General features: G+C 32.2%; 1 protein-coding gene across 1 annotated transcript in view; it reads left to right on the top strand.

Moving 5' to 3' along the window:
* Mical (Molecule interacting with CasL) overlaps positions 1-21406 on the top strand; it is a 237842-nt gene that overhangs the window by 48252 nt on the left and 168184 nt on the right. Inside the window, exons 9-11 of the mRNA XM_080171110.1 lie at positions 824-934; positions 8153-8249; positions 20034-20080. Of these exons, the coding sequence (XP_080027236.1) occupies positions 824-934; positions 8153-8249; positions 20034-20080 (255 nt within the window). The remainder of the gene's footprint in view (positions 1-823; positions 935-8152; positions 8250-20033; positions 20081-21406) is intronic.

Below are 21406 nucleotides of genomic sequence, written 5' to 3'. Positions count from 1 at the left end.
TAAATTGTTTCAAACTTTTAGTGTCTTAGCCTGCTAACTAATATAATTATAATGTTAAAAAAGAAGTAATTTTGTTTATATTAATTATGTTTTTGTATCAACGCATTTTTCAATGTCTGATCCCTTAGGATCCCTGGATAAACAACATCCTTTAATATGATAATCAGCGTTTCGGAGCCGGAGCCGGGAGCAGCAACATTTTTGGTGGAGCCGGAGCCGTATTTTTCGTTAAAAACAGCTCCGTCTCCCGATTAGCTTAAAATGATTTTTTAAAAAGTAATATTATAATTTGGCAACGGTCTATTTCCATATAATAAACCGAAAACTATTATTACTTAACAAATAGACACACATCCTTCTACTTTTATATACTTTAATCAAATAAAAGCAAATGTTTTATATTATTTATTTTATTTTATCAAATTCAATAATGAACAAAAATTGATTTATTAATTTTAAGGTAGGAGCCGGAACTGGAGCCGGAGCCGTATTTCCAGATATGGCTCCGGCTCCTGCTAACTGATAATAATACCAAAAGCAACACAACAAGTCTATTTCCTGAGTTAAATTAGAAGCTGTGCATTGAATAAATAAATGTATAGTATAGATGTATAACCAGACAACTACCTGGATCCCCCTGTTCTTTCTGCTACTTAGCTGTGTTAATATTCCCAACACTATTGGTTGTGTTTTAATTAACAGTCGGCACAATGTCCTTGGGATGGGGACATACAGTTATTTGACCCCTTCCCCCTCTAGTGTTTTACACTATTATTGAAAATATTAATATTTGAAACTTTTATATATTTTGTTCTTTATTTAGGAATAATGTCCTACACTTATGGCCCTACAACATCCATGAGCTACGAGCCTTGGGCGCCAAGAAGTTTTATGGAAAGTTTTGTGCTGGCTCCATTGATCATATTTCTATCAGGTAAGGGTGTCTGATTTTCGTTTGTCATGCTATAGGTATATGTTAAAATGACGCGTACTGGGGGTGTGATGGTACAAGGTGGGGTAATGCCTTGGCCACTTGAACAGGCTTAAGACATTAAAACTTATGCTTGAATCAAAAATATGACAGTATACAACTTAAAAGTGTGATATTTTGATTTGATTTTCAAGTAATGTAACTACACATGTATGTTGTAACTAAATTAAGTAATGATAACTGTCCTATAATTAATGTATAAATATGATCAGATTTTCTTCTTGTAAAGTAAGGACAGAAATAGAGGTTCAAATGAAAAAGTTTCAGTTGCATTGAATTATTGTTCTTTTAAAGAGAAAGTATGAAGAGTGGTTGGAGATATTAGTATTATTGATAATCTTATTTAAAAATACAAATTAGCAGTAGGTATAGGTAAACCTTATAAAAATTACTTGGCATGTAAAAGTTATAGATTTAAAAGTATATTATTGCATCGCAATATAAACAGCTTTCCGTTGATGTTATAATGAAAAAAAGATCTGTAGACAACATTTTTATTAAGTTAACATAAATTTTATCGTTCTAATACTGTTTTTTAACCTTAAAACTAACACCTTTACGGAATTTTAGCACAACCTTCCTCCCTCTTTTTTACTCTTATTTTTATTCTCGTGGAAAATTATCTATAATTTGATGCAATACATGATTTTATAATAAGACTGTTATTTTTAAATCAATTTTTTTTTAAGAATCTGATTCCAAGTTCTATGAACAAAAATCTAATTATCTTTGCTGACTAGGAAACTAACACACTAAACAAATATTATTATGCAAGGAAATGGATTGATAATCTCAGGATTCAAACAGAATGTGCAAGATTTTCCAGTTTCGCTTTGAAACTGATTAAGATCCGGTGCATTAGAACCGGTTCTCAGCCAAACTGAAAAATAATGAATAGCTTCGTATTATATCCACTCCAGTTTTCTATGAATATAAAATGAACAATCATAAGATTAAACTATTTTTGGCATTTCGGGGCTAAAAAACTGGTTTTAATCTTAAAATTTTTAATTTTGATTTCCGCGGAAAGCTGACTATAATACGATGTTTTGCATAACTATTCCATCTATCACTGTCTAATGCAATACTGAGTTAAAGCATTTTGGACTATCTATCAAAATATGTCTACTTCATGTTCGGATTTTTGTAATTGATATTAAGATGGCTTCCTACGACCTAATTCTAGGAAGGAAAATTTTAAATTTTAGTCATCTAAATGCCAGAGTGTACATTTTGTACGTTTTGTACGTTACGCATCGAATCTGTGTACGTTCTGGACGTTATTTTGATATGTGTACGTAACGTATTTGAAATTTGTATTTTTGTACCTACGTTTTACGTTTTTTAAAAAAATAATAAGAATCAAATATTAGCAGAAAAGTAATTTGTATGTTTTGTACGAAAATTTTAACAAAAACTATAGGTGTATTATATTAAATAAATTCAATATTATCTTAAATTTTCATAGAACAAAAACATGTAGGTAAATTATGCATATTTGTTATTAGAACTTACAGTTTAAATTTATGGATTTGAAATATATGTCCTAAAGATTTAGTTTAAACTATTAAACAGAAAGAGATATGCAGTTGACTAAATTCAAGTTTAAATGCATTTCATGCAACTACCCCTTTAATAGATTTTACGATATTTTTTTCAAATTCTTTATATACTTGGGTAAATTTTCCGAGATATCATATGGTGCTCAGTTAAGGATTAAGAAGTCTTATTTTTTGGTATCTTCAGTTTTTAAAAAATAAGAATCAAATATAAGTATAAAAGTATTTGTATATTTATTTGTATTTGTACAAAAAGTATTACAAAAATAGTATATTATCTATAATACAAAGTAGAATGATGTCTGTCTGTCTGCTTGTCCGTCTGTATATCAGAAGCTTAATATCTCAGTAACCACTGAACCTATTGGGCTCTACTCTTCACGGAATATACCTAATAGTCCTGTGATGGTTTTTTCTATTTTCTTTGGGGGAGGGACACTTAAAGCTTTTTACTTTCTACTAGGATTAGAGGCTTCGCCCCTAGCCTCTAGAGGCTTCGTCCCCTCTTTTATAGAATCGTTTGTTGGAAATTTGTCAAAAAAAAATATAAAAAAAGATTGTGATTATTTTTTTCATTTAGGCTTCGCCCCAGGGTGCGGTGGGGGTTCCGGTTCCCCCACCCCGCTGATTTGCATTAGTTTACAAAAATAAATTGAGGGGTGGTTGATTTTTTTGGGAGGTAGGGTTTCCCACACTCTAAGAAAATAGCCTAAAAATACCACAGGACCAGTAGATATATTCCCTGAAGATTAGAATTTAAAACCCAATCTGTTCAGCGGTTACCAAGATCTTAAGCTTTAGACAGACAGGCATTGATTTACTTTGAATTAGAGACTAGTATTTTCTGAGATCTTTAGCAATAGACAAAATAACCCTATATCCTATTATATGTTTATCCTATAAATCCTTTTTTTCTGTAACGAAGAATCTCGCTAACTGCTGATCTTTGTGAGGTTGTAGGCTATTTTCTCTGTCCTTCCATATCTCTTCAAGAACCTGTATTCAAAATGGTAGAAAAATAGCCTAAAACCATCTCGGTAACTGTGTGAAGTAGTTATGAAAATCTTAAGCATCAGACAAAAAACTTACTACTTTATTTAATAGAATATACTTAGTACGTAATAACAGGATGTATGTCTCTCTGTCAGTTTATTTGTACCGAAGGTTCTCGCTAACTGCTAAACCGATATGGTTCTCCTTTACAGGGTAGCTTCTCATAGGTCCTGGGAGAGGGTACAACAACCCTCCCAAGAAAAACTACTCTTAGAAAAAAATCACCACCCTTCCCCTATTTATTCTTTCTTTTTAAAATTGAAATCAGAAATGGGGATGGTCTACTTCCCCCTCCCTCACTAAAAAAATTATTAGCGAAGCTACTCTATAATCACTTTGTCAGTCCTTATGCTATCGGAGAAACGTGATTTTCTCGGCTCCTGTTTTTTGATTGAATAAGTTCACATTCTACATATTTTCATTGAGATTTGCCTTTTGGTTGGGTGCTAGATCTATTCCTAGATTTTCTTTTTTTCATGGTTTTCTCGACTTCTATTCAAGATAGACGGCTGAAATTTTCAGGGAATAAATAAATTCACATTCTACATATTTTCAAAAAGTTTCTTTTAGGTTTGTCTATTTGTTGCAGTGCTAGATCGATTCCTATATGTATAGGTTTTTGTGATTTTCACAACTCATATTCCTGATAGTCGGTTGTAATTTTAAGGGATTGTATTAGTTTTCATTCTTAATACTTCCACTAAATTTCATTGAGATTTGCTTATTGGTTGGGGGGCTGAATTTATTCCTAGATTTTCACGTTATTATATATTTTTCAAAGGTTTTGTAATTTATTTAAATAAGTTAAATGCTTATTTTTTACGACACTACTCTATAGTTTATATAGTTCCCAGATTTCCATCAATAACTTTTGAGCTTCGCTACTTAAGGATGTTGTCATCCTTGTTTTTTACTTTTTATTTTTTAATAAAAAAAAATGGGTTTTTGAATTCAACTTCCCCCCCCCCCCCCCTAATCAAGTTCCTCTAGAGGCCTCTAAGGGCGTAGTCGCTGGTCCTTATAATAGGATATACTTTGTACATAATAACTATTTTGGGGAAGAGTGTCACCATCCACCCTCCCAAGAGAAATTGACTTTAGAAAAAAAACTACCTACCTCCTCCCCCCAAAAATGAATTTTAATTGCTCACTGATTTTAAGTTAATTTTTTTCCAGATGTCTATTAATAACTTTTGAGCTTCGCTACTTATGTTTGTTGTCATCCATGTTTTTTTTATTGAATTCAACTCTCCTCCTTAAGTGCCCCTAGAGGCCTTTAGGAGCGTAGACGCTAGTTCTTTTGAATAGAGTAATAGGATATCTTGTGTCTGTCAGTTCGCTATGGTTCTCCTTTACAGGTAGCTGCTAGTAGACTTAAATGTATTGATAATAGGTAACTAGGAAATTATTTAACTTATTTTTATTAGGAATGTACGTTTTTGTACGTTTTTTTACTTTTTTTATGTACGTAACGTATTTTTTTTGTGTACGTTATGTATGTTTTTTATTTTCAAAATTGGTTGGCCAGTCTGTAAATGTAAACTTCTTAGGTATTTAGACTTAATGATCAGGTAATAGGTTTAGGTAACTGTAACCCTTTGTAATTAGTTTCCTCATTAGAATACTATCTGCCCATTTAGAGGGATCTAAAGGGATAAGACTATGTCCGATAAATTGATGTACAATGTACATCCCCAATGACGATACACAAAATTCCTTCTTCGGTATATTACAAAGGGGGGAGGCGGATGTGCCACTTTTTGAAACCAAAAGTAAAACATGCATGATAGCTCTAAATTCTGCACAGCATTTGCTGTTATGGTGAACAATTTAAAACTGTGAAGAAACGACGGCGGAACCGCCGCTCCCGCCGAAAACCGCTGTTTCCCGCCAATTTTTTTTGCCTTTTTCTCGCCATAATAGACAATTTTCAATCATCTAGCTGTGATAAACTTTTTTTCATAAAAATGTCGCTTATATTTTCACTTGATACTTTTTATTTTAATATTGATCTGTTTGAAATATTTCAAGTGTAACGTGAAAATATAAGAGAAATTTTTATGAGAAAAAAAGTTTATATCAGATGATTGAGAACTGACTAATTTGGCGGAAAAAAAGGCAAAAAAATCGACGGGAAACGGCGGTTTTCGGCGGGAGCGGCGGTTCCGCCGCTGTTTCTTCTCAGTTCCATATTGTTCTCCACAAAAGCAACTGCTGTGCCGAATTTTAGAGCTGTAACTATTTTATGGGCTGAGATCATGCACGTTTTACTTTTGGTTTCAAAAAGTGGCACATCCGCCTCCCCCCTTTTAGTTGAAACGCTTCATTAAAAAGTCCCCGAAGTTGTTATGTCAACGAATAAGAAACATTATTAAAAACCTAGGAGGCAAGTGTAACAAAAAGCTTATTGTCCCCTTCCTTCCTGCCTTTTTCATAATATTACATGTTCCTTTCCTCGTTTTTTGTTCTAGGATATGAATGGCTGATATTAATATAGAATATACAGGATTTGGAAACCTAATACATCTTAGTTTATTAGTAGCGCTGCTACTCTATATTTACAATATTTTGTCTTGCATAAATACCCCAGTATTCTTTGGCAATAAATTCTCTGAAAGATAAAATTGAAAATCTCTTGTAAAAATGGTCCTTTGAAAAATAATTTGAAGAGTTTAAAATTGACTTCTATTAATTGGATATAATTTTTCTAAATCATCAAATAATGTACAATAAAAGATAATGTATATTTTTTTTTACAATGATTTGGATTATTCCTAGAATATTTTTTGTTCTTGTTTATTTTATCTTGAGAGTGAGATTCTTTGGAGTTGCTGTGCAGCAAAAAAAAAATGATTTACTCTGCATTAAAAGAAAAAAAAGACATTTATCATTTTTCTTAAGCAATATAAAAACTATTTAGGCCTTTTTGGAATATATATTTCGTCTATCTGTGTCTCCGAATGAACCTTAAGATCTTTGTAACTGCTTGACTGAGGTGGATTCTTTAAAAAAAATTAGGGTCACTCATCAAACTTGCTTTTCTAAATCCTCCAAAATCATATAAAAATCAAATCATTTTTATGTGATTTGGAGAATTTTTTTATAAAAACAATTTTGGTGAGGCGGAAATACAGCGAACCTATTTTTTAAAAAGAATCCATCTCTGTTGTTTAAAGCTATTTCTTGGGAGTTAGTTCTTGCCTTAGACCCACTTCTTAAAGGGGGGGGGGGGAGCTTAATGACATTTAAACTTAAACCGTAAGCAAAATGGTCTAAATATTGTGGTAGACACTTGAAACTTGGTACATCAGCCTAGTTCTATAGATAGGTACTACATCTAAATGAAAAAAAATTCAAAAATTTTTATTGTAAGGTTAGGTAAGATAACCCTGCGGAAATTGGATTTTTAGGCCTTTTTTGACCTGTTTTGGTGTAATTTGATGTGAAACTCACTTTAAATTGTTTTTTTCTTAATTTTTTAAAAAGTTTTTTCCTTAAATACTGTATGTCTTTTTACAAGGACATTATTTAAGATGATTCAGCAAGTTTGAAACCAAAACTCAAAAAACCTATATTTGATATATGACCTACAAACTTTAGAAGAAATGCACTTTACTCATGCGAGCCACCCACTTAGCCCGCTGGGGTCGGTCCCCGACTTGATGAATCATCTTCAATAATGTCCTTGTGTATATACACAGTGTATTCAAGGGAAAAAACCTAATAAAAAAAACAATTAAAGGTAAGTTTCTACATCAAAATAGACCAAAAAAGGCCTAAAAACTTCATTTTCGCCCATTTCCGCAAGGTTTTTCTTACCTAACCTACCTAAAAATAAAAAAAGGGGTGAGGCGGATGTGCCACTTTTAGAAACCAAAAGTAAAACGTGCATGATCTCAGCCCATAAAAGAGTTACAGCTCTAAAATTCGGCACAGCAGTTGCTTTTGTGGAAAACAATATGGAACAGTGAAGAAATGGTGGCGGAACCACCGCTCCCGCCGAAAACCGCCGATTTTTATTTTGCCTTTTTTGCCAAATTAGACAGTTCTAAATCATCTGAGATAAACTTTTTTCTTATAAAAATTTCCCTTTTATTTTCAAAAAATTGCAAGTGTAAAATCTTACAAGTGTCAAGTGAAAATATAAGTGAAATTTTTATGAAACAAAAATGTTTATCTCAGATTATTGATAATTGTCTATTATGGCGAGAAAAGGCAAAAAAAAAATTTTGGCGGGAAACGGCGTTTTTCGGTGGGAGCGGTGGTTCCGCCGCCGTTTCTTCACAGTTCCATATTGTTCTCCACAAAATCAACTGCTGTGCCGAATTTTAGAGCTGTAACTCTTTTATCATTGACGTTTTACTTTTGGCACATCCGCCTCCCCCCTTTGAATTTTTTTCCATTTAGATGTAGTACTTATAGTACTAGGCTTATGTACTAAGTTTCAAGCGTCTAGCACAATATTTAGACCATTTTGCTCACGGGTTAAGTTTAAATCATATGTTATTACGCCCCCCCCCCCCCCCTTATATATTTTTATTATTTTCAGGCAACTGCAATGCATCCTGCTGAAAGTAGCCTTGTTACTTGGAGTTGAAATGTTTGAGAGTGTCAGTTTTGAGGATGTTATAGAACCCGCAGATCAGGTAGGAACTGAGCTTGATCTTTAAATCGTTTATAGGTGATCTAAACCGGGGCGATCCATTCAGCGCACCATAAAATTATTAATACCAATCTTTAAATCGAATTTGCATGGGCGATTTGGCGCGGCCAGTGGTTCGGTACCAGCGCGGCAATGCCACTCACCGAGTGGCATTGCCGGACCAAATCGGGGTGAATCATATGTAATAAATGGATATTTTTTTTAATTACTTTAATATTTTATTGCAAAACTACCGTGAAAACATTTTTATAGTTAGTTTTAAAATAAATTATATATTAATGTTTTATATAAAATACCATACTGACACGGCATTTTATATAAAAAACCTTACTGACACAGCTTGAGTAATAAAGTTGTACTGGCGCGGATCGATATTTTAGTGAGTGCGCAAGCGATCTAAAAACACCGCGCCGAAAATCTTTTAAAAATCAATATTTTATATAGATGCGCTGTGGCTCACCATCAGCGCACCTACGGTTCACCTCTGAATCGCCCTGATTTAGCGTACAATAAAAACGATTTAAAGATCAAGCTCAGGATTCCTTTTGAAATTTTGATAGACGTTTTAAAAGATAAAGAGAGATGCCCTCTATCAACAATTTTTAAAATAGACTTACAAAGAAACAGTTCCTTTGGCGTTAATTTTGAATTTTTTCCATTTTTTTTCCATATTTAAAGGAAGTTTTTGTATTCTACAGGGTGTTTCAATAGAAACGTCTTTTTAAAATCTTAATTATGCATAGGGTAAGGGGGGGGGGGAATTTCTGTATTTTTTCGTTTTTTTTGTTGAAAAAAAATGGAGTAAATATTAATATTTTCAAATAAAACCAAGACAGGTAGAAAGCTTATGGAAAGGACTATCAGGTCCTAAAAGGTTGTTATCCTAGGACATTTAGAAGTTTGCCGAAATTGACCGCAAAAAAGTTACCGAAAATTCCCCACCAGCGGGGGAATTTTCGGTAATTTTTTTTCAACCTAAAAAAATCAATGAAAAACGGCCAAACGGCCAGTCGAACATAAATAATCATAATTAGTATAGGTTATAGGGATTATCCACAAAAAAATTTCATAATGATCAGACTATTCATTCTATGTTAAAAATGAATTATTTTGAAAGACGCAAATTTTCGATTTTTTTTTTCAAAATTTTTTTTTTAAAACTTAAAATTAATAAAAGAAAAAAACGTATTTTATTACTTTTTAGGCCTGATCCCAAAAAAGCTCACATTGAACTATAGATTTAGACCAAAAAACATGAAAATTGATTAAAAATTGACCTCAATAATCGAATTTGAAGCAAAAGTGTCATCTTTGCAAAAAATCTTGTCTACATTTTAACCTTAAAAAAATCGATGAAAAAAGGCCAAACGACCAAACAAGCGTAATAAATCATAATTAGTATAGGTTATTGGGATTAACCACAAAAAAATTCATAAAGATCGGAGTATTCCTCCTATGTCAAAAATTTTTTTTTTTTCAAAGGACCAGAAATTTTTATTTTTTCCTTGCAAAAATTTGCTTCAAAAAATAAAATTAATTTTTTTTTGTTTTTTATCTGTTCTATTCATTTTTAGGCCTAATTCTTAAAAAGTCCATATGGAATAATAGATTTGACAAAAGAAAACATGAAAACATGACCTTAAAAGTTAAATTTTAATTTCATTTGAAATTCCCGAAATTTCCCCCGGCGCCAACTTTGGTCATTTTTGAAAAAAATATTACCCCGATTTTAAAGCTCTCAACAGATTTGGAAAGAGCGGGCAATTCTTAGTTCTAAAGGTTTTTACGGATCAGCTCTAGGTCTTACCAATTTTTGTGTACGTCGATCTTTACACACCTACTAAAAAATTTTTTCGTCCGACTTTGGGACCCAATAAGTACCCTTAATATTCATCTCACAAAAAAATCATTTTATACTTTTTTGTAGGCAATTTAATAAGGAACAAATTTGCTTTTATGTTTTTTCTGTCATTTGAAAGAAACATGGAGAAAAAGGTCATTTAATGAAGGTAGGTCGAAATTACCGAAAATAGCCCCTTACCGAAACTTCCCCCGCCTTACCCTAGAAAATAAAACAATTATAAAAAGTGCTTTATATATCTGGAAAACCTATTCTGGGACATTTATGTTTCAAATATTCAAAAATGATTTTTTCAACAAACTGGTTTTCCAACGTCCTTATTTTAAAAGATTTACAGAATTAAAGATTGTGGAAAAAATACGCAAGTTTTTAAAATTTAATAGTAGAAAAACGTTATGCATACCGTTAGAATCTTCATAAACTCTAGTTTTTAGAAATATAAGTACTATTTTTGTGCTATTTGTAGTTTAGGAGCTACGTTGAAAAATGTGAGAAATGTTGAAAAGTTTTAAGTAAGTTGGGACATTTTACCACGTAGCTCCTATAATATACGTAGTACTGGAATGGTTTTTATATATCCAAAATTTAGAGTTTATGACGATTCTAACGGTGTGCATAACGTTTTTCTGCTTTTAATACAAGACGTACAATTTGAATTTTAAAAACGTGCGCATTTTTTCCACAATCTTTAAATCCGTAAATCTTCAAAATAAGGCCTTTAGAAAAACCGATATTTAACGCATAATTTGTTGAAAAAGTCATATTTAGATATTTAATTGAAACATAAATGTCCCAGAATAGGTTTTCCAGATATATAAAGCATTTTGTATAATTGTTTTATTTTCTATGCATAATTAAGATTTTTAAAAAGACATTTCTATTGAAACACCCAGTAGTTGCTTTGCTCCATACCTTCTCCAGTAAAAATATGTTAAAACCTCATGCACGAAACCTATAAGTTTTTAATCTGTAATAGAGAACTTAAAACTAAAACGATTTTAGTACAGCCTCTTCCAAATAACAGCTGGATAACTAAAATTTCTATTTCTTTTATGGAAAAACTCACCACAGCTCAAATATCATGCTTAAGTTAGATTTCTTTAATATTACCTACAGTAAGAAATTTTTTTTTATTTTTTATCTTGTGTAAAATTGTAAAGAGAACAAGAACACACGCTACTTCTGATGAAACATTAAGAAAAAAAGCTGTAAATCCGAAAAAAAATAATTTTTTTTTGTGGGTCTTAGTACAATGTGAAAGTACAATAGAAACGTTCTATAATAGATCATTGTTTCATGGAATTTATAGACATCATGATATGAATAAATAAAATGTGTATTTTTTCATGGAATATAGGGACGGGTAATTTATTTATTTTGCTGTTTGGAAAATTATAATGAGTTAATGTGTCTAAAGGGATAGGACAATGGTCGATAAATTGATGTACATCAACAATTATCATACAGTAAATTACGCCTTCTGTAGATTACAATTTGTGGTTGAAACGTGTGGTCACTCAATTTAATGAACACAATCAAATTCAATTAAAGTCCCCGTAGTTGTTGAGCCAACGAATAAGAAAACTTTATGAGAAAACCTTGGGTACTAGTGTAATTAACGGCACAAATGTCCCCTCGCTCCCCAATGTAAGATAGAATAGCAAACAAATCTGTAATCTTATATGAGGTAAGCACTATAATTATCACATAAATGGGAAGCTTGATATTGGTCATCTACAGGATCTAGGCCATTGATTTGGAGGGGTGAATCAACTGCAGTTATTTATGAATTTTAAAGGCTGCTAGCTGCTAAACGGCTGAAAGTGCAGATCATGCCTGCACACTGTTTTAAGCGACATAAGAAGGCCTACAAATAATCTGGAATAGCCATAAATCTATAATGCATAATTATCTCACAGTGCAGAGAAATGCGCGAAAAAGACTTATTTTACGCGTTTTTCTTCAGTGAAAATTTCCTTGTGCATCATTAGATCTTGGCTATTCCAGATTATTTGTAGGCCTTCTTATACCACTTAAAATGGTGTGTGGGTATGATCTGTACGTTCAGCCGTTTGGTAGCTAGCAGCCTTTAAAATTCATAGATTTTTGTAAATATTCGTTACTAGGAATATTTTACAGTGAACTGCAGTTGATCCGGAGGGGTTAGGTTAACCCTTGATATCTCATAAAAATTCTTTTTTTAGATTGAAAATAAAAATGTTATTTTAAACACTCCTCTGACAAAATTGAATATTCGGGCCGAATATTCGCCTAATGACCTATCTCTAGTTATCTCTGATATTGTACTAAGACAAATAAATTGTGTCTATAAATCCATAGGTAATAAAAAAAACTGTAATGCGGCTTTGTAAATATATAATATTATTCTAGCTGCAAATAGAAAATATAACAAAAAAAAGGATTATCATTTCCATTACAAGATAGTTTTTTTTGGAGGATAGCTACTCTATAGCCAGGATTTGTCCGAATATCCGCCTGGTGGTTTTTTTTCTATGCCTTTTTAAAAACTTGTGAACCATTTAACATTCGTTAAAAAGAGGGTCATTTTTTTCCCGTAAGTCGTAAAGTTCTGTGTTACGCTTTAGTCAAATGCGCTTATTAAGTCAAACTGTTCTTAATTATGAACATTTCATCCATTTGGTCAAAATTAAGAACAATTTGACTTGATAAGCGCATTTGACTAAACGCTAATTAAAACTTTACGGAAAATGTAAATAAATGACCCTCTTTAAACTTCAATTAGACATTTTTCTTTTGTATGATCAAAAAAATAGTGTAGAATTGAAAGAAAAAAGATTATATAAGGATTTAAACAAAATGTATCTAAAGCATCTTATTTTAAAATGGAAAAATGCAATTTTTATCAGTTTAACTGCATTAGAAATGACACATTACAAATAGTTTTGGGGTATTTTACTCAAACCTTCGCTAAACCACCCGTTCCCCTAAAGCCAATGTGTTGGTTAAAACCTTTTGGGGGTTAACCCTACTTTAATAATTGAAGGTCCTTATCCAATTAGAGGTAAACCGCTGACTTTTAAAAAAATGAAAGATTAATTCATTTTCGTTAATCTATCCCTGTCTAATTGGAAAGGTATTAGATATTGACAATTGTCTCAATATTGATTGTATGTGCTACGGAGATTATAGAAAAGAATCATAGATAAATATTACCTAGCATACATAGAATTAGATTCTATTAACCCGTGTACTTTAGCAGCGTGGTCTTAAATTTTGAGGAAAGCTTAGTATTGTTAGATGTTCTGCAATTTTACTGAGTGTGGGAGGTATGTTAACTAAGGAAGGGAGGGGACATTGGGCTCAAGTATAGTCCCCTGAGTTTTAAATATTTTATTTTATTTTTTGGCTTAATAACTTTGAAGGTTTTTCTTTTTCTTTTTATTGGTTGGTTTATTATGTTCAGTGTCTAAACGTATCAATCCCTAATTGTTATCTACAAAAAGGTATTTTGCGTATTATTATTTAAGATGATGGGCCATTGTCTTATCCCTTAGATCCCTGATATTAGAGCTACACATAAACCCTAGCTTTTTTATGTACTATGAATATTTAGGAAGCCATTTAAATAATGGACGATTTTTTTCTTCTTGAAAGATCTAGTTTGGATAAGGTGTTAAATGAATGAAAGCAATTGTTAATAAATTGAAAGGTTTTATTTTATTGAAAAAGAAACCTTAAGTCAGTTTTTTTCCCTGGGTCTTTTTAAATATTACCTACATACAGTTTTTGATAGATTTTTAAAAAGTCATAGTACATGCACAATTTTTAACATATAATCATTTTAAAAAGCTTCTTATTAGTTTTTGTGTAAAAAGATTTCAGTTGCAGCCAACTCAATTATAACTAGGATAAGGAATTTATTAATAAAGAAATAGAAAATTTTGCTTAACTAGCGGCTTCTTGAAACCTCTAGGGAAATTTTTTGATAGGTATAAGTTTTAATAAGTAAAAGTAAAAAGGAATGATTTTTTTGAGGGGTTGATTTTTTTCTTGTGTGATTTCTCATTAGAGGACGGAGATAACGTCCTCCTCCAAATAGTTCTATACCTTGCCTGGAACTATAAGAAGTTTCATTTTAAAGGAGAACCATATCGGTTCAGCGGTTAGCAATGTTTTTAAAAAAAATACATTTAGTGTTAGTAGCTATTTTGTTTATTTATATTTTAGTTTTTTTCTTCTTTTCTTTAAAGAAACTGCCATCTTATTGTTGCTGCGCTACTTTTGGCCATAATTGTTTTTATATTCTTCCATGTATCTATCCTTGATCCGAGTACTAATTCTGCGGTTATTGAAAAACCAATCTCCATCCATAGTTTATTGGTTTCACGTGCTGGAGCCGCATTTTTGGGAGGGTAGCTACTCTACCACTCTATTACAAGGATCTGTTTGTTTCTTCTTGAAAAAGTGTGTTGACATAAGGTGTGGAGGGGACAATGGATTGTGAAATACACTGGTATCTAAATTTATAAATACTTAATTTTATTCTTTTGTCTAAAAACGTTGGGTACTTTAATTCATTTTTATTGGTTTGTTCAAAAGTAATCGTGTCATCACTTTTAAAGCTACAAATATGATCAATATTAGGGTAAATTTGTTTTTTTCAACAATTTATCGTCCAATGTCTTATTTCTTAAGCTCCCTGGTTGACATACTTTATAAAGGGGGGAGGCGGATGTGCCACTTTTTGAAACCAAAACTACAAGTCAAAGGAACTCAACTAAAAAAAGAGTTACAGGTCTGAGATTTTGCATGGCAGTTGCTTTATAGGGTTACAATATGGAACAGTGAAGAAACGGCGGCGCATCCGCCGAAAACCGCCGAGAAATTGCAAAAAAAAAATTCGGCGGGAAACGGCGGGTTTCGGCGGTTGCGCCGCCGTTTCTTCACAGTTTCATATTGTACCTCTATAAAGCAACTGCCATGCAAAATCTCAGACCTGTAACTCTTTTTTTAGTTGAGTTCCTTTGTTGACTTTTAGTTTTGGTTTCAAAAAGTGGCACATCCGCCTCCCCCCTTTTAAATACTTTTTTAAAAAATGGTCATTGCTATTAGATAAAAAAAATCAACAAAAATGCTTTTTACTGATAAGAATTTGTAGGTATCTTTTGACTTTATAGATATATTAAAAAACTTCTCCTTTATTGACAGTACTGTACGAACAAATTTTCTACATACAAGGATGACAACAATAAAATAAGCAAAGCTCAACTCTTTTATTAGTGAGGAAGTCTGATGAAATGCCATTTTTGTCTACAATTTCTTAATATGAAAAAACCTACCTAAAACTTAACTATAGGTAAAGATGCTATGCTATCAACATTTTGATAAAAAAATCTGAAAATTCCAACATGGTGTATTTAGGTGCTCTTTGAATATGACATAATTTTGGATAGGAATATTAATGAAAAGTTAAGAATTAATAGGTCGATTCTAACATGCTTAATAGTACGATCAGAGCAATCTGTTACGAACGCACAGACACTATATGAGCCTGGAAAATCTTAGCACTGCACTTTTTATCAATTTTATCTTATTTACTGTACTTCTATTTAGGATAGTCAGCAAAAATAAGTTTTAACATAGATATGTATAAATACAGTGTCAGGTAGTCAGGTAGCTTGATGGCATGGCATGTCAGAGAACACTGGAGCTTTTTACTTAAACAAAAATTAATTTCCTTATTTTTTCCTCTAATACTTATTTTTCCAGTATGGCTTGGAAACCGATTAATATCTACTGGATTATACCCATCAACCATACTAAAAAATCATGTATAGCATCTTATAACAGACAAATTTCCAAGAATTAAAAAAATTAATACCATTTTTGTTATTACGGGCCTTCGGCCCCCTATTGACGAAAATGACTATTCTAATCATTAACAAAGTCTACTTAAAACCAAACAAATTACTTTCTATAGTATTCTATGTGCAAGCTAATAAATAAAATAATATGTGACTAGTTTAAGCAGGGTGGGCATACAAAAAACCCACCCAAAAAAACCCACCCAGGGTTTTTTAAAAAACCCATTGAAAAAAAACCCAAGGTTTTTTGGGTTTTTGAAAAAACATTGAAATTTCACGTTAAAATTTACAAATTAAACCTCTATTTACTCAAAGACTAGGATCTAATAACATTTTAAAGCAAATTTTACCTAAAAAACGAAAAAAAATATGAAGTAGGGGGGGGGGGATGTTAATGCAACCATCTCGTAATCAATGATTAAATGGCACTTAGAATTCGAATTTTGATCTGAAATTTTGCATGAATAATCCTTGGTAAGTCTTTTTTCCCTAAACCGAACAAAAAGTTGGAAAAGTAATAGCTAACGACTGGCAGCTCAGATGTTTTGCCATTTTTAGGCTATCTTAAGAGCAAATTAGTCACAAAACCTATCTCCACATAATACTTTTTGTCGCTCAAAAACCTTATCAAACGGTTCTAGCCGGTTGCTGTAGGAACTAGAAATTTTAAAAATGGTTATTGCTATCATTTAACATGAATTAAACCAAAATATGTTTTAAAAAGTTGATTCCTACGTAATTAATGATGAATTTGCCCTCAAAATAGGCAAAAAACGGCTAAACGGCTGAGCCGTTACTTTTTCCAACTTTTTGTTCGACTTAGGGAAAATAGACCTACCAAGGATTACTCATGAAAAATTTTAGATCCAAATTCGAATTCTAAGTGCCATTTAATCATTGATTACGAGATGGTTGCATTAACCCCCCACCCCCCCTTATAAAAATGATGCTCTACTTATTGTTCAAATGTTTGAAATTACTTTCTCTCAAAACTTAATTTCAGAAAACGCTTTGCTACCTACTGAATTGATGATATAGGTATAAATTGTGTAAATTACATAATCGTAATTGATTTTTAAACTAAAACATAACAATTTATGAAAGGAAATAGTTACAGTGGCGTGCAGAGGGTTTTATTAAGGGGATGTAAAAAGGGGAATACCTTAATAATTTCTGGGAGGGGGGGGGGGGTGTTGACAGCTTAGGAATAGAGGAGGAGGTTCCATGTTTTGAAGCTTTTAACCTCCCCTCCCCCTTAATAGAATATTTTGTGCACCGTTGCAAATAAGGGTTTATAATTGATCGAAATGCCAGTTGTTTTCATTATCTATCTTGTTTATTGTGAAATCTTGCTTACCTTTTACCTACAACAACATAAACATTAATATTTCATCAATATATCAAATGTATTTGACTCCTAAATCAAAAAACCCAATAAAACCCGAAAAAACCCAATAAAACCCAGGGTTTTAAGGGTTTTTATGGGTTGGGTTGGGCTTTTTAAAAAAACCCTGGGTTTTTCCCCACCCTGAGTTTAAGCATGATTTATCTGAAAACACATGTTAAGGAAGCACTTACAAATGTAACACTTTTAAATGACGACTTCATGTCTTAGTAGGACAACTATTACTGACTAGGTATTTTAAAAAAGTGGCCCACAAGGTAGGACTATAGATCTGAATTTTCTATCGCTTATTTGAAAGTGGAGCTCATTCCTTTTACACTACTTCATAAGAAAATGGCAGAAGTGCTTCTTTTATGGAAACCACATAAACGAATTCCACGTAATAAACTTACAGAACTTTGACTTTGCTTAATTCTGGTTCATAATAGAACAGTGAAGAAAAAGCTGCTGAAAATAATTGCCATCTAGCGGTGATAGATAAATTTTTGCAAAAAAAAATATCTTTTCAAACATATCCCTGTATGTTTGAATTGACAGAGACGAAGTTGTTAATTTATCTTTTGCAAGTTTTTCCACAATTTGCAGTACACACACTTGCAACCTCACACACTGATGGGGATAGAAATTAATGATTGACAAATTGATAGGCGCTTTCACACAAAGTACACTTGTGAGCTCTGATACTCCCCCCCCCCCTTAATTTGGAAATAATTGGAAATAAAAGGGGTTGGGGGCTTACTTTTTGGTTTGTTTTTAACTTTAGACCATGTTAGGTTAGGTTATAAGGTTAGGGCCGCCAATGGGTTTTGGCATAGGAATAAAATCACTCCCCCTTATTTTATTTCATTGGGGTAATTTGTGTGAAAGCACCAAGTGAAACTCACCCTAATACCTTGCCACTTCCAGGCACATTACAAAGCTTCCCTAATACCCTAGGACTAAGTTAATTTTCTATATCTTATGGTTTAAACACAAATGAACCTGCTTAATAGAAAGCGAACATGAGTTTTATTTGATGGACTAATAGTTTGGATACATGTTTAAATGTTTTTATACTAGTAGTGTCCAAACTTTTAAACCAATGATTTTAATTTAAACGTGGGGTAATTTTGTTTATCATTATTGGAGATGTACATAAATTTTTCTTACATTATCCTATCTCTAAAGATTCTTGATTTTTTTCTTCATTTTTTTAAATTGTGTAACTTTAGAGCTTTGTTTTAAAAATAGTCTATATCTTGGAACAATATTATATTTTGTTAATGTAAGTTAAAGAAAGTTATAAAAGTAAACGTGGTAGAAACCAACATGGCTTATGTATTCACACATGTAGGGATAAAATATTGTTTTTACTTATTTCTATAATTATATCAATGAGTGAAGATGCTAATATATCACAAACAACCAGACAGTTATCACTAACAATCCTATTTTATAAAGTAGTTATAAGAGTTTTTTTTTGTCTGAAGCTTAAGATTTCAATTGAACCGATTGGGTTCTATTTCACATGAGCTTCAAATGGGTTATGCGGTGGTTTTAGGCTATTTTGTTTTCATATTTTACTCTTTAGATGGTTTTTAGCTATTTTTCTTGCACCTCTCTGCCCCTTTGAATACAGAGTCCCTAGACACTAGGGGCGTAGCTGCTGATAATTTAACAAAGAAAGTAAAGTTGTAGGGATAGTCAATCTTTTTGTAAACAGTAGAGTAGCTCTTATAATTAAAGAAGCAAAATTCCGAAGATTATCAAGTTGCAGATCAATACGATGCTATACTACTCGTAGAAAAGCCTTGCTGTTCTATAAATAAGGTAAAAAATGTCTTCATCAGCTTTTATTCATGAATGCACAAAAATAACATTTTGATGTATTCACTTTTATTGTTTGCCAATTATATAAGCATATTTTTAATACTTTATATTAAATAAAGTCCCATACTCTATAAAAATTCAGGAAAAAGGTTTAATCAGCCAGCCAAATGATTCTAAAAATGATTTGGCGGTCAGAATTACAATTTACTAACTGCATTTTGAACTAAATAAAATAAGAAGCTGAAACTATTGTTAGAAAACTTTCCCTGGCTATTACAAGAAGCTTCGGTTTCCACCAACTGCATGTATGTATGTATGTATGTAGCCTTGATTCTCTGAAGTTAGGATTCAGATGCACAAGGAGATTGGAGGTGAGAATCCTTTGACCAATCCTAGATTGGTAAGCATCGCGCACAGCTGACTGTATTCTATGTTACATACAAGCTGACCCGCGATTCTCGTGAAAGCTACTCAATTATTACATCACCCTGGCCTAGAGTTTTGGCAGGTGTTCCATATTAAGCCACCCTTATTAATGGCACTCTTATATGGATGAGGAGCATGGACGAGGGAAAGCATGATTACAGTTGCTTGATAGGTAGGATCCTAACTTCCTACAAATCTCCCTCCTTACAACCTAAGGGCATCTCAGGAAAGGTTGCGTGATTATATTCTGACAAATTGCAACAGCATTTGTCATCTAAGTGCAGCATCTGTGAGGGGACTTGAACTTGGATTTTCCCATCCATAGCGTAGTGCTCTAACCAATACTCTAAGGGACACCCTGTTTCCACAAACTTTAATATGATAATGATTTTTCTACACTAATACAACATTTTTCTTCAGGAAACTGGATGGAGACCACGAGTTCTGCCTGCTGATCATCCTGTCAGGAAATTAATCATTTTTTAAATAATTGGGTTATTTTTTTCGCGCATTTTCCCTAAAGTTGAGTGTAAGCTTTAGGCCAAATGCGCTTATTAAGTCAAACTATTCTTAATTATGACAAATTGCTTAGTTTAAGTTTAGTCATAATTTAATTAAGATCAGTTTGGCATAATATTTGACTAAAAGTTTAAATCCATCTTTACGGAAAACATGCGAAAAAATGACCCCCATATTAAGCTTTTTGAAATGTTCTTCCCTTTTTGACAACAATATGTTCTTTCCACCTTTCTATATAATTTCTCCGAGTGCCTTACTTAAGGATTATAAAAGCAATACATCGAAGTATTACCTACCTATAAATTTTCAATTTATAAAATTAAAGTGTATTGCAGGTTAATCTAATATTAATGAAAATTTTTAAATTTAAAAATTTTCCGCCTTATTTAATTTCAAATACTAAGTAAATAATGTAAACTAATTTGTTACACTTATGAAAGATAATCCAAAGGTTTTATTTATTCCATTGCACATTGGGGCAAATAAACCAAAAAGGGGATTTAATTATTTAGTACCCTTAAAATTCATCTCACAAAAATTTCATTTTATACTTTTTTGTAGGTAATTTAACAACAAACAAATTTGCTTTTATGTTTTTTTCTGTCATTTGAAAGGAACATGGAGATAAAGGTCATTTTATGAAGGTAGATAGAAAATTACCAGATTAACCCCTCCCGAAAATAGCCCCCCCTTACCCTATCCATCTATCTATCCATCAATCTATCCATCTATCTATCCATCTATCTATCCATCTGTCTATCCATCTATCTATCCATCTATCTATCCATATATCTATCCATCTATCTATCCATCTATCTATCCATCTATCTATCCATCTATCTATCCATCTATCTATCCATCTATCTATCCATATATCTATCCATCTGTCTATCCATCTATCTATCCATCTATCTATCCATTTATCTATCCATCTATCTATCCATCTATCTATCCATCTATCTATCCATCTATATATCCATCTATCTATCCATCTATCTATCCATCTATCTATCCATCTATCTATCCATCTATCTATTCATCTATCTATTCATCTATCTATCCATCTATCTATCCATCTATCTATCCATCTATCTATCCATCTATCTATCCATCTCTCTATCCATCTATATATCGATCCATCTATCTATCCATCAACTATTCATCTCTTTATCCATCAACTATCAATTTATCCATCCATCAATCTATCCCTCTATCTATCCATCCATCTATCCATCTGTCTATCCATTTACTTATCCATCTACCTATCCATATAT

Source organism: Acartia tonsa, chromosome 9 (genome assembly GCF_053477335.1).
Source record: "Acartia tonsa isolate MP-2025a chromosome 9, ASM5347733v1, whole genome shotgun sequence".
NCBI classification, from domain to species: Eukaryota; Metazoa; Arthropoda; class Copepoda; order Calanoida; family Acartiidae; genus Acartia; species Acartia tonsa.
This window is presented reverse-complemented; position numbering and strand designations above follow the sequence as displayed.